This window comes from Geospiza fortis, unplaced genomic scaffold, assembly GCF_000277835.1.
Source record: "Geospiza fortis unplaced genomic scaffold, GeoFor_1.0 scaffold171, whole genome shotgun sequence".
In the NCBI taxonomy this organism is placed as follows: domain Eukaryota; kingdom Metazoa; phylum Chordata; class Aves; order Passeriformes; family Thraupidae; genus Geospiza; species Geospiza fortis.
This window is the reverse complement of record NW_005054313.1, coordinates 8,720,763-8,733,997: the sequence shown is the minus strand read 5'-3', so window position 1 is coordinate 8,733,997 and position 13,235 is coordinate 8,720,763. Positions and strand designations below refer to the sequence as shown.

Sequence of the window (13,235 nt, the reverse complement as noted above, 5' to 3'; positions counted from 1 at the left end):
GGGAGCTGTGTCCGGCTGCTCTGGGCGCGCTCCCCTCGGGATTGTTTTCAGAAAGACATGACCACACAGGTAATTAAAAACACAGCGTTAGCTAAGCTAATTGCTCGCTTGAGGTATGTGTATGTCTATGTATATATATATGTATAGGCTGCTCATGTGTAATATTAATTATTTTTTCTTTCTAGTACGGTATTCTCTTCAAGCAAGAGCAAGGTGAGCAAACGCTAGCGGGTACTGAGCAATGTTGGTGTTCTGGGATGATGTTAAGTTGATAATGGCAGGTATCAGTGTGTGGAGACCTGGTTATGTTTATATTGGGCATAAATCTGAGTAACTCAGAGGTAGCTGTGCTGCTTTTTCAGCAGTGACGCTGCTCGCACAACGCATTGCACATTTTGGAACAAAGAAGGCAGTGATAAGGCTCTCAGAGCGCTCAACAGACCTGAGGAGCAGGGCAGGGTCTATTGCCAACATTGCAGCTGGCCAGTTCAGCATTACCAAAACCAGTTGTGATCTTCTATCAAAAGAAAATACTTATTTTTTAATTAATGTGCTTATATTCTCTTTTAGCTCACGATGATGCCATTTGGTCAGTTGCTTGGGGCAAAAATAAAAATGATGGTTCTGAAACAGTGATCTCTGGCTCTTTGGATGATCTGGTAAAGGTCTGGAAGTGGTAAGTGCCCCATATTAATCTGTTTTAGGCCTTAGAAATGGTCTGTGTGGAGCAGCCTTGAATTTCCACAATCTGCAGGGATGTTAGAAGAATGGCACACAGAGCTGCTTCTTTGAGCAGGTTTATCTCCATTTGCCTTGTGTGCTTTCTCTTGGAGTAGTGGCATTCTGGTGTGCTTTAATTAAAAAAAAAAATGAGAATCCTTTTGAAAATGCATTTCAGAGAATACTTAATGTACTTCTAAACCAAAGAATGAGAAATGTATCTTCTGATGAGACAGTGCATTGGGAGATGTGTATTGTGAAAGAAATAATGGGAATAGTGAGAAAGAGGAAATGACATCTTCCTTTTTTATTGAAAAAAAGATCCTGATAATCCTTATGGAAGTGTGCTTTTGCAAAGAAACTATTGTCTCTTAGGCAAAGCAGTGTGAAGGACTTCATTGGTAGGTTTAGCTTGGGTGGAGTGACTGTGAAGATGTCAGTCATGGTACTTTGTGCTGAGCTCACAGGTCGGCTCTGTGAGCACCCACAGACTGGTGTGTGATGGACATTTTTTGGTGGGATGCCTTCCAAACTTAGGATAAAGTACCTGCTTCGCAGGAATATGGTAAATTATTGATTTGTCAGTTCTTTAAGTACAGAGAGTTTGTGTGTAGCCTTTCACATTTCACAGGAGAACTTGGATTGCCTTGTGTTGAACAGAGGGAGGAATGCGGATTGTTTGTTTTGTGTGAGGCTGGGGATGTTCAGCCCCCCCAGCTGTTCCCAACGAGGCTTTTCTTTCCCTTGCACGGCAGGAATGATGAAAAGCTGGATCTGCAGTGGACTCTGGAGGGGCACCAGCTGGGGGTGGTGTCTGTGGACATCAGCCACACGGGTGCCATTGCAGCCTCCAGCTCCCTGGACGCCCACATTCGCCTCTGGGACTTAGAGACTGGCAAGCAGATCAAGTCCATAGATGCTGGTCCTGGTAAGACACCAGGGCTGAGCTGGCTCTGCCGGGGAGCAGTGTGACTCTTCCTGGCAAATACTGGGGCACTGGGGTACCTGAGGGCATTAAGGTCTTTGGGTGGTTTCATCTTTCCTATATTTGCAGAAGTCTTTAAGGTTTTATGAACTCGACACAAAGCAGCATCAGACAATTTTACATTTATTTTTACACACTACTTGTTCTTTCTCAGGTATACATAGTAGGCTTTTTGCTGTATGCATAAAGTAGAAGCTTCTCTTACACATGCATTGGTAAAGGGATATTTAGAAGAAATAATTCAAGTGCTTATTCAGATGGATTTACAAAGGAGCTCTGAATGTTCTTCATAACACTGCAGTGAATTTGAGCTGTGCATCTGATCCTTTTTTATCCATCATGTCCAATCCTGAGCAAGCAAGTCAAAACAGCTACCAATGGTAACAATGCTGATGTTCTCCAAGCTGGAATTCAGGGCCTAAGGTCTTATTCCAAGTATTTCATGAACCCACTGGAACTCACGAATTTAAGAATAATCTTGCAGTGTTTTAGGCAATTAATATTTAACTTTTAGAAAAAAACCCTGTAAATTACATTGTGCCAGATAAATACATTGCACTGCTATGAAAAATGATGGGTTTTGACATTCAATTGTAGGAATGTTATCTATGTTACATTTGTATATCTGCATTTCTCCTGTGCTTTCATCTTCTGTGCTTTACTACATACTTGTGTTGCTTTTTTCAGTAGTTTCAATCTTTTGGTTCCAGGAAAAAAGTAAGAATTTCGACTTAACTGATGCAGTCTTAAATTCTAAATTTATTGTTACATGAGGGTTTCATAAGGTCAGGGTCTTACTAGAAATGTAATCTTTTACCAAATGTAAGTCAATAGCTCAAGATACGCTCCATTAGTTACATAGAAGGGGTAACTTGATGAGGTTGTACATTCTTAGGGGGTTGCACATCTAAACAGATGCATACACAACTGACACTGTTGAATAAGAACCAGGAACAGGATCCAGCTAACTGGTTTTTATTTTTTAATACAGTTGATGCTTGGTCCCTGGCTTTTTCACCTGATTCCCAGTACCTTGCAACAGGAAGTCACGTGGGGAAAGTAAATATTTTCGGTGTTGAAACTGGAAAGAAAGAATATTCTCTAGACACCAGAGGAAAGTTCATCCTTAGCATTGCATATGTAAGAAGCACAATTGATAATTCCTTATGAGAAATTGCTATTGCTGTAATATGTTGTAAATAGGTATTTTTGTTTCCATCTATCAGTTTATCTCTGCAATAATACTAGGTGACAGCCATAGTTCCAAATACAAATTGTGTGACATTTCCCCCTGCACATCTGGAAAATATATTTGGATCTTGTTTATAGCTTTCAGGATTTTTGGAGCCCAGGTATCTTGCATCGATTACTATTTGTGAAAAGTTGCCAAGGGAATGTTAGGGCTTACACAGCATAAATACACACAGATGTTGAATCACACTTTTTGTGTTTTCTTACAGAGTCCAGATGGAAAATACTTGGCCAGTGGAGCAATAGATGGCATTATCAATATTTTTGATATTGCAACTGGAAAACTTCTGCATACGCTAGAAGGTATGGTTTGGTTATTTGCAGTACCTAATTCTGACCTCAGTTCTGACAAAATTAAAAGATATAATGCAAGTCAGAATAAGCTACAACAACCATGGCAAAAGTGAGTTGACATGTTTGTCCATTAGACAGTATTTAATTATTTAGTGTGCTGTAACCTAACCACTTAAATATTAGAGGCAAACTGTAAACTCAGGCTTGCATCATAAATGCCTTTTTTAGAAGATACAGTCAGTAATGCTTAACTAAATTCTTAAATTAGAGCTCTTTGTATTGCAGAAAATTACAAGGGAATGAAGCCAAGCCAAATGTGTGCTGCCCTGCACATGATTTTTCTTTTTCTTACGTTACTTGTTCTAAAGCAATGTTTTGCTGGTCTAAAAAGTAACTGAACATTTTATGTTGTAGAATACATGCATTTTTTTTCTAACAGATAAATGGGCTTTTAATGTTCATGTAGTTTCTGCCCAGTTGTAACCAAAACCCCAACCATTTAAATATGCAATCATACTATAACATATGACATGATTTCTAATAGAGATCCACAGCTGAATGAAGCTAGATAGTCTTTGTGTTGCAGCCATGCCTTAACATTCACAGTTCAGAATTGCTGTCTGTTTCCATTTTCCCTTGTGTGAAGAAGCCTCTAGAGAGAAAGAGGCTTCAGAGGCTGCTGTGTCTGAGCAGGCAGAGCTGTTGTAGCTTGCTGGGCACTGTGTCAGTGAGAGGAGTGCCAGCCCTGCCCTGTGTCCCTGTCCCTGCAGGCCATGCCATGCCCATCCGCTCGCTGACCTTCTCCCCTGACTCCCAGCTGCTCGTCACCGCCTCCGACGACGGCTACATCAAAATCTACGATGTGTGAGTGGGGACTTCAACTGCTTAGAGAGGCTGATGCTGTGAAACATAGAGCAAATCCTCCGCTCTCCAGAATTCCTTTCAGCTTTTGGTGACTTTTTATGTAATAAATAATCTTAAATCATAAAATACTACATCCTTCGATAGTTCTTGAAAGTGTAGAGGTAGAAGAAAGCTGTAAATTGAAAACAAATTACTTTCCTCATATTTGCCTGTAGGCAGTAAGCTAATTCTTCTGTGTATCTGTCCTGTGAGCTTGTGTTCACCTCTCCTAAACATCTGTTCTGTACACAGGAAATTATATTTATGACCTATTTCTGTTGCATCTTGCAATACCTTGGAAGACCCTGGGGAGGAACTGGCCCTGTTTCAGTGGTCTTCACCTGCTAAACCTGCATTGCTTTGGCTTTGGTGAAACTATTTGTCCTCCAGTCCATCTTCTTAGTGACATCTTTTTATTTTAACTATTTGAAATGGAAAAACAGAATCTGCTGTAACACCAGTTCAGCTTGGATGAACAAATGTCCAGAAGTCACCTTCCATTGAACCATTCTTGATTGCACTAGCTAGAGTATATTCCTGTTGCTTTTTCCCTGGAATTCACAAAGCAAATGCTGACGTGTTCTTTCCACAGGCAACATGCAAACTTGGCTGGCACATTAAGTGGTCACGGATCCTGGGTTTTAAATGTAGCATTTTGTCCTGATGATACCCATTTTGTTTCCAGGTATTGAGGATTTTTAATTGTTTTTGATTACTGAAAAAAAATGTGTACAAATTACAGTGGGATCTGTAATGAAATCAGATAAAATTTAAAGGCTTGAGTCAATCTGTGATGTGATACCAGCTGCAGTGAGAGCATTTTACAGAGTAAAATGTAAGTCTTCCCATTGCAGTGTAGTTCCTGACAAGTAAAAAACACCTAACCTAAGAGAATGGCAGTTTGATTCTAAATAGCTGAAAAATTGCTCTTCAATCAAGAATTACAAACTAAAGTAGTAGTACATTAATCTACTTGAATTTTAGTATTAATTCTTAGAACAGCTGAGGCAGCTGGGGGACCAAGTATATGTAACAGGAATTTCCTTATCCAAAGAACTTGCCTTAAAGAATTTTTTGGCCAAAATGGGAGTCTTCATTTTCACATTGCAGGTGTTGGAACAGTAGATTTATTTTAAAGGTAGTGGAACCTAGCAGAAGATGCAGTCTTTTGCTACTTCATCCCTGTATTTAATGGGTGAAAGAGGGTTTCTTATGTCTACCATATGAGACCCTTTAATGTTTGCATTAAACTTTAGTTAATATATTAATTTAAACATTAATCAGTATTATTTTTCTTTCAGTTCATCTGATAAAAGTGTGAAGGTTTGGGATGCTGGAACAAGGACCTGTGTCCATACTTTTTTTGACCACCAAGATCAGGTATGGCTGCTATTCCCTGGGTCACCACATTCCCAGGAGAGCTTGTGTAGTTGAGCACATTTGTGCTTCACCTTGGTGCTGCAGCTCCGGGCTTGCAGTAATGCAGCTTTAGCCTGCTATAATGAAATTTTAGCAGTTGTGGTTATTTAGCACTTAATATTCAACTAGTACTCCCAGGTGTATATGCTGATCTCTTCCAAGTCATTAACATTTTTCAGGCCCAAAAAAGGCAATCCTGAGTGGCCTAAGTCTCACCAGACTCTGTTACCTTTGTCTCTGGTTTTACTTATTTCTGTGACTAACACAGCATGTGTAAGGTTGGAATTACTTAAACAGATGCCTGAAAGCAGCCTGGAAACTTGGGAGTTTTTCCTCCTTCACTGTCAGTAATACTGTGGGTTTTTAATTTATTGTTAAGTGATAGCTACCTGTGAGGGAAGGAGTTAGGTTTCTACCCATTTACTCTTTGTCCAAATATAAGGTGATAAACAGAACAGTGTTTTATTTTAATGGACCACTGAACAAGAAACAAAAGGATATTCTTTCAGATTTTATTTGAATGTTTTCTTCTGTAGTACTTTCTTGCTGGTAACCTTCTTTTCAGATACCTATAGTTGTGGGGGTTTTAATACTGAAGTACCAAGTGGGACTTGCTTTCCCTTGTTGCTTTAGCTGTTGTGTATGATCTCATTCAGTCTGTGGCAAACAGACATGTGTTAGTTACTGGGAATGCTGGGTTTGGGTACTAATGCAAAATAGTGTCCAGGGTTACCCAAAACATACTGCTGTCAACACACCCATTCTGCATTTCACATTAACGTGCTGGGTAGCCTTCACCCTTCCTGATGTCATTCTGATAGAGATGGGTGTCAGGTAAGAGCTTGTGTAACTGTCTTAGATCGGAGTGACCTGAATTTTTCAAAGTTTTGTACTGGTAGGTAAATGGTTCTCCGAAAGAGCTCAAGGATAAACCCAGTCGTTCTTCAGTCTGTCACAATGTCTCTGCTGCATGACAAATACTTCTCTTCCTTTCCTGCACTGTAAAGTTCTCTTTTCAGAAAGGGCTGCACGATGGGCAGGAGTGAAAATGCTTGGGTTATTTATGCAAACTGGGGCAAGCACTTTTCGGCCCTGCCCGAGTGTCTCTGGCCAGGGTAAGGCACAGTCAGTGGGAGTGGTGTAGGAGCTCGGCAGGCTCCTAGAGGGCAGTGTCCTGCTCTGCTTCGGCAGTCTCAGCTGCTGGTGAAGCAGAAGCCACAACTACACCAGCTCTAATTAGGTGACTTTTCAATAATCTTTCCTCTACTCCTTATAATAAATATTACTGCTGCAAAGATTCTTTTTCTTTGTCCTTTCTGGATAAACTTGCATATGTCTTATTTACAGGTTTGGGGAGTGAAATACAACGGAAGTGGGTCCAAAATTGTGTCTGTTGGTGATGACCAAGAAATTCATATTTATGACTGTCCAGTTTAAATGTCTTGACTCAGATGCTTCAGTAAATATCTTGTAGCAGTTTCAAGGGACTGCTACTGTCCTATGTAATTTTTTAGTATGATAAAAGCATTCATACTGATCTGCAGAACCAGATCTAATTTTGATTTTGCTTAGCACGAGAGAAAGCCTTACTTTTTTAAAATAAAAGCTACAACTCTTAAGTCCTTGTGTCTAATTCTTGGGAAAAAAGTATTTTTAGAAATAGGTAGTCATGGATGAAGTTAACTGCTCAGCTAATCACCCCTGCCTTTAAACATAAATAGACCAGAGCTGGAAAGCATGGCCTAAGTGTTACAGCAGCTTATTTTAGCAGAAGGAAAATGACTGAGGCTGTGTTACAGACATGGGAAATGAGAGCCCAGCTTCTCCTGCTGCTAGTGAGTGCAAGAGGATCACTTAAGCTGAACACCTGTTTCAACAATTGTGTGGTACATGGACACAGATCATTCATCATGGGGGCCACTTGTTCCTAACCCTGACTTAACAGAAACACTACCAACAAATAGGTAAAATGGAAAAAAAGCTTTAATGGGATTGCTGTACTGTGGTATCGTGTATGTTACAAAACAGCAGCGGTATACCCAGTGCAAGTGGTTTTGGTTTATTCATTTTAGTTAAGGCACAAGTATACAATGCCTAGGATGAAGTAAAAACCCTTTCTAGGGAAGGCTGAAATACAAAGCTTGAGCTTCTGAAAGGTCAAACTTTTATTTGCAACTATTTGCTTATATGTAACACATTAGAGGACAGCTTGTAACCTTAGGTCACACACAGAGAAGCAGCTGAAGGAATGCTACTGTAAACCCACAAAACACAGAAGAGGAGTATGAGGCAGAGAGGAGGGCATGCACAAAATGCTTCTGAAATACAAAATGAGACGGGTATGAGTGGTGCAGCTAACACAAATAATCTAGACTAGATGACAGGAGTCTGAGCTTAGAAGAACTTGTTTAAATAAAGGGGGTTCCAGAATGGCTTAGAAAGTACAAGAGAAGCACAAGAAAAGGTGAAGTACTATTTATTAGAAGTTATTCTGCTATGCTTTATTCTATGAAATTCATTTTCCAGTATGAAAGTATTTACATAAGACACTCCACTTAGCCTCTATTGATATTGCCAGAGTCTTATAGAAATAGCACAGGTGAATAAATTGAGAACCTTCACAGCAAGGAAAATGCATACCAACTTGGTTCTCAGCTGTATGACATTTGCTTTATATAGAAAGACTACAAGAACACAATATAAATTAGTTACAAAAAGGTGATACTGACAGCGCAGCAACTCAATTTGCTGAACACAAAAACCACAAGCAGTGGCTATTACAGCCATGCAGTTTTCATTGTGAAAATTTACATCTTAGATGACATCCGCTCCACCTTGCTTTAAGATGCCTGACATTGTACTCCCGTTCTTGGACCCTCCTCATCTTCTTCATATGCTTCTCCTGCACTGTTACGGTAGGTTTGCTCATTTGGATCAAAATCTTCAAGGTCTACCTGATCCATCTCATCTGTAACCATAACATCTTCTCGTGAAGGAAGCAGAGCCTCCAGCAGAGACAGTTTCTCCCTTGGGAGCCAGTAGTGCTCTGGAAACTGGACCTACAATGTTACATATTTTTTAAAATGAGTATTTATTCATGTGCAAACATGAGTATATTGGCTACAGAAAAGCATGCAGCTTACCAAAAATTGTATGATCAGGCTGCCTTTGTCCATTGGAGATTTGTAGACAGGCATCCCTTCGTTGTAGATACATTTTAGGTCACCATGTTTTATCACTTCACCTATGGAGGCAAGAGCTGTAAGTGGGCTGCTGTGATGGGATAGGCATTTCAGCCACACGAGGCAGGGCTGTACACTGTGTTCTCATGGCACCTCAGGGAGATTGTAAGCAGTTCACAGCTAAGACCTAAACCCAAGCTGTACACAACTAAGGCCATTTAGACTACTTCCCCTGCTATAAGAGAAATCAGCTTTTCTTGGCACAGCCTTCAGGCTGAATGAACAGATAATTTAGTAGAATTAGGATTCTTTCCTCTTTAATATCTTCCTGGCTATCCACCAGCTGGGGCTGATATTAAGAGGTATTTGACAGCTTTAGGTATAACTCTGCATGTCTTAGAAAGAGTAACAATAACAAAGAACCAACTAGGTTAAGTGACTGCCTCATGAACCTGTTGCATCATCTGGTTAGAAAAAAAACAACCCAAATAGAACAATCTCCCCCAAAAACTCCAGTCCAGGTATAATTAAACCAAGTAGTTTATGTAGTATTAGTACTCTTAATGACCTACCTGGCCTAGTAGATATGACAAGAACTCTGTTGTCCAGAGTTTCAATTGTCTTTCTGAAACCACATAAAGCCTCTGAGAGTTGAATTCTCATTTTTGTGATTAAGTCATGCCCTCGTCTCTGAAAGACACTGTGATCCTTTTGGTCAAGCACAATTATAACATCGCCAGGCTCCAAATCAGGCTCCTGGTCACCTTCTCCATGAAATACTATCTTCTGACCATCTTTCATACCTGAAGAAAAGAAGCCCATTTATTCTCTGCAGAACTATAGACTAGTATTGACTATTATTTGGGAACCAATAGAAATATACAGTTCTTACCTTTATCAACATGAACTTCTATGATCTTTTTCTCTCTTACAACCTTACAGCCATTGCAGTTGTCACATCTGTCTTTTGGATTTATTCTTTCACCTTGGCCTTTGCACTCTGGGCACACAGTCTGGATTTGCTGCACCATGCCAGGTCCGATCTGCTGAACTATAACTTGCATCCCTCTTCCTTTACACACAGGACATTTTTCTACTGCCCCTCTCTTTCCGCCATAACCTTTGACAAAAGAATTAAATTGCATCTCAGTCTCAAAAAATTACAGTAGTCAGGCTGGAACTCACTGACTTCAAGAGCATGTTTAGGGAAACTTCAGAGTAGTTCAGTAATAGAATTTAGCTGCCATCACAAAACATACCCCACAAGCTGGAGGTTTCTACAAACAAAATGTTTATACAGCTTATTGTATTAGCCTCTGCCCCACCCCCCCCAGTAACTTCTGGTTTCCAAGGAACTGTCAGCATACCAAATTCAAGACATAAACATTCCACTAATACTTGGGAAAGAATCTGCTTACGAAATATTTAACAGAGTACTAAGATATAAGACCTTATTAAAATTTACCTCAAAGAGGACCAGTCTAGGGAGTACTTAGTAACTGTAAAATTACTAGCATAACACAAGCTAGTCTTCCACCTGCAGCAATTAAAGAAGTTTTACAGAATAAATATTTATATCCAAGTTCTGGGTGAAGATAATTTTAATTTAGGTACCCCTAACTGCAACTCATAGTGGGTTTTAGTTTGCAATTAGAATAATCACTTTGTAACACTGTCGAGAGACTTACTTTTGGATAAGCATAAGTAAGAATTAAATACCCTGGCAGACTTTCAGGGATCAGGCAAAGAATGAAGACATAGAAAAGTAAGAAAGCATTCAGACTTTCTTCTCAGCCTCAGACAAGCCACACAAACAACTTGAAGAGGGATTTGAAACCACTACTTGTGTTTTTTTACCTTCACACTTTGCACAAATAACATTCTTTTGCAGTGCCAGTTTCCTTGTAATGCCATTATACAGGTCTTCAAGAGATACACCTAACTGGTGCACCACATTTTTGCCTTCAGAAAAAAAAAGGAAAATATTAATACTTGTTCAGCTCTTGTGAAGACAAATGTTCATGCAGTCTCACTGAAGAAATGCAGAGTTCATTCCAAACTTTGAACACAATTCAGCCCCCTTAAAAGCATGTGCAATTCCATCAGCTTCCACTAAGCTCCACCCATTTATTTCCAAACATAAAGGCTGAGCTGTAATTAAGCAAAGCATCATCAAAGCTACCCTATCCCTGCTCCTACTCCGAATTTTATAAGCTTAACTGAAACAGCAAGATGCAAGGACACTACCAGCTTCAGATCTGTCAATTTAGAAGTTGCTATTTATGCCTGCCTATGAATTTCCATGCCACTTCATAGCATAATTTCAGTGATTTTACAGCAAGTTACTACTTGCTCCTTTAACGGGCATTGGGCTTGGAAGAGACAAAAATCAGATCATGCTTTTGGGAGCACACTGTAATCAGTTCCATGTAATTTCTCCCAAATATTTTAATGGGATTTAAAATTACTGAGGTTTAAGTTGATGGTGTCCTTTGAAGCAAATTGCCCAAAAACATATGAGCAAGTGAGGCACAGATTTGGAAAAAAGGTAACTTAAACAGGTCTAAATCAACTGCTGACTTACTGATGTTTCCCCCTCCCCTACCGACTACCCATTCCCCCTTCAACAAAAAATATATAGAACTTAGCAGAAAGATGGCTATGGCTAAGCCACGTTATCTACTTTATTAGACTCTTAATGCTAGAGTAACTAGAAAAATCATAGTTTACTTATTCTATTGTTGCAACAAGTAATATCCACACTATGTGCACTCAGCAGAACAGCAGTACCATAGCACAGGTGTTTTATGCTTAAGTGCATGGTTAGAGTTTCTAGAACTTGTTTAGAACTGTGTACCTCTTCTCTCTCTATTCATTCGGCCTCCACCACCAAAGAACATGTCAAAGATGTCCATGGGTGAAGAGAAGCTGCCGCCACTCAGGCCTCCTTCTTTAATAGCCTGCTCCCCACCCTGGTCATAGAGGTCCCTTTTCTTTGGGTCCGACAGAACTTCATATGCCTGGGATATAAGTTTAAACTAAAAAGAAAAAAGAAGCTCTGAACAACTATGACCAAAAGGAAAAGTAGCCCTCTCATATGTAACTCCATCTACAGATTGAGCCACTACAAACACCCCCTTGCAGCGTTTGTTTCCAAAAGGAAACTCCCTGGGTAACAGACTATAATAGTACACTTTTGTCCAGGAAAACCACCCCTTTCCTCCCTCTCCCCCCTCCTCCCATGTTTTAAGTGGGCTTAATTCAGTCACATCCACCTCACAAGTATACACCAACTACATTTTGCTGATTGTGGTAGTTGCAACAACCATTATAACCGCTAACAAATCCATTTAGAAAGGAATATGGTGCTATCCCTGAAGTCCTGCAGGTGCCCAACTGCTCATGGCCACAGCAGTGCTAGTCAGCCTAGAGCTACACAGGGATCCTCCATGCCTGCTGAGCTGGTACATCCAGCCACAGCAGAGATTTATGTGACCAGACACGGGTGTTGCTTACTCATCACAAACACAAGGACTCAGATACAAATCAAAACAATTAAGGAATTTTCTTAAATAGCTATGAAGAATTTCCTATTACTAACATTACCAACTGAATTTTTAAAAATAATTTGTTATTACTGGAATGACCACTTCAATTTTAAAATTTCATTTACTCATGGCCATGTAAAGTGGTGTAAGCAAAAAAAGCAGGCCCAAAATAAAAGCAGAAAAGGTCGACTAAAAAAACATGAGCAGAAAAGGTTGCCTTTGACTATGTTACTGTTTGAGTTCCATAAATTAGTATTCTTGAGTCTAACATAAGGTAAATATGGACCTTCTATTCCTATATTAATGTATTAGTAAGCCAGCTTTTAGATAAACAATCTCATCATTCATGTTTTCCTTAGTTCTCCAATTGTGGTGCTCGTTTATCATCCAAGTCAGCACAGGCAGCTGAGCGGGTCTGTGCTGATAGCATGTAAAATAATTCTCTTGTAAGCAGTCCACCCACGTACAGCCCAGTGACTTCCCGGGTATAGTTACCTTGGACATCTGCATTAGCATTTTTCTCTGAAGAAAACCCATCCTGTTCAGGAGCACAAACCCATCCCGCACAACAGTGCTGGCAGCCGGATCCACTACCAGCCTTTTAAACGTCTGACAGCACAGTGGCCACTGGCACACTAGAAATCCTTCCAGCTTTGCCTGTTTTAACCAGCTCCACTAAGGACGATCTTCCACCGTAACTACAGGGAAACTAGTATGCGCCACATCAAAAAAAAAAGAAAGAAATGCTGCATCCCCTTTGCCACAGGCCTGCTACCAGGCTCATAGATCTGAACAGAGACCTAAAGTAGGGAGCCTTCACGTACCGGCACTACGCTCCAGGAAGGGCAAAGCAGAATTTGAGCTTAGTGCACGCTGGCTGTAACAACGGCCTGTCTGCGGGGGACCCGCGGTGCTTCCGCGGGCGGCCCTGCG

The 13,235-nt window shown here is 40.3% G+C and overlaps 2 protein-coding genes across 2 annotated transcripts; one reads left to right on the top strand and one right to left on the bottom strand.

Annotated features, from left to right (window-relative positions):
• Nucleotides 1-6: 6 nt before the first annotated feature.
• On the top strand, nucleotides 7-7,191 carry WDR61 (WD repeat domain 61). The gene is made up of 10 exons (XM_005419692.2): nucleotides 7-69; nucleotides 186-213; nucleotides 571-676; nucleotides 1,476-1,648; nucleotides 2,697-2,845; nucleotides 3,166-3,259; nucleotides 4,021-4,114; nucleotides 4,746-4,838; nucleotides 5,455-5,533; nucleotides 6,920-7,191. The coding sequence occupies exons 1-10, from the start codon at nucleotides 58-60 to the stop codon at nucleotides 7,007-7,009; spliced, it is 918 nt and encodes a 305-aa protein (XP_005419749.1). The 5' UTR covers nucleotides 7-57; the 3' UTR covers nucleotides 7,010-7,191.
• Nucleotides 7,192-7,537: 346 nt separating this feature from the next.
• DNAJA4 (DnaJ heat shock protein family (Hsp40) member A4) lies at nucleotides 7,538-12,854 on the bottom strand. The gene is made up of 7 exons (XM_005419691.2): nucleotides 12,798-12,854; nucleotides 11,612-11,792; nucleotides 10,612-10,716; nucleotides 9,647-9,874; nucleotides 9,327-9,557; nucleotides 8,716-8,816; nucleotides 7,538-8,631 (listed from the first exon to the last, which is right to left on the bottom strand). The coding sequence occupies exons 1-7, from the start codon at nucleotides 12,837-12,839 to the stop codon at nucleotides 8,413-8,415; spliced, it is 1,107 nt and encodes a 368-aa protein (XP_005419748.2). The 5' UTR covers nucleotides 12,840-12,854; the 3' UTR covers nucleotides 7,538-8,412.
• Between the last annotated feature and the right edge of the window lie 381 nt (nucleotides 12,855-13,235).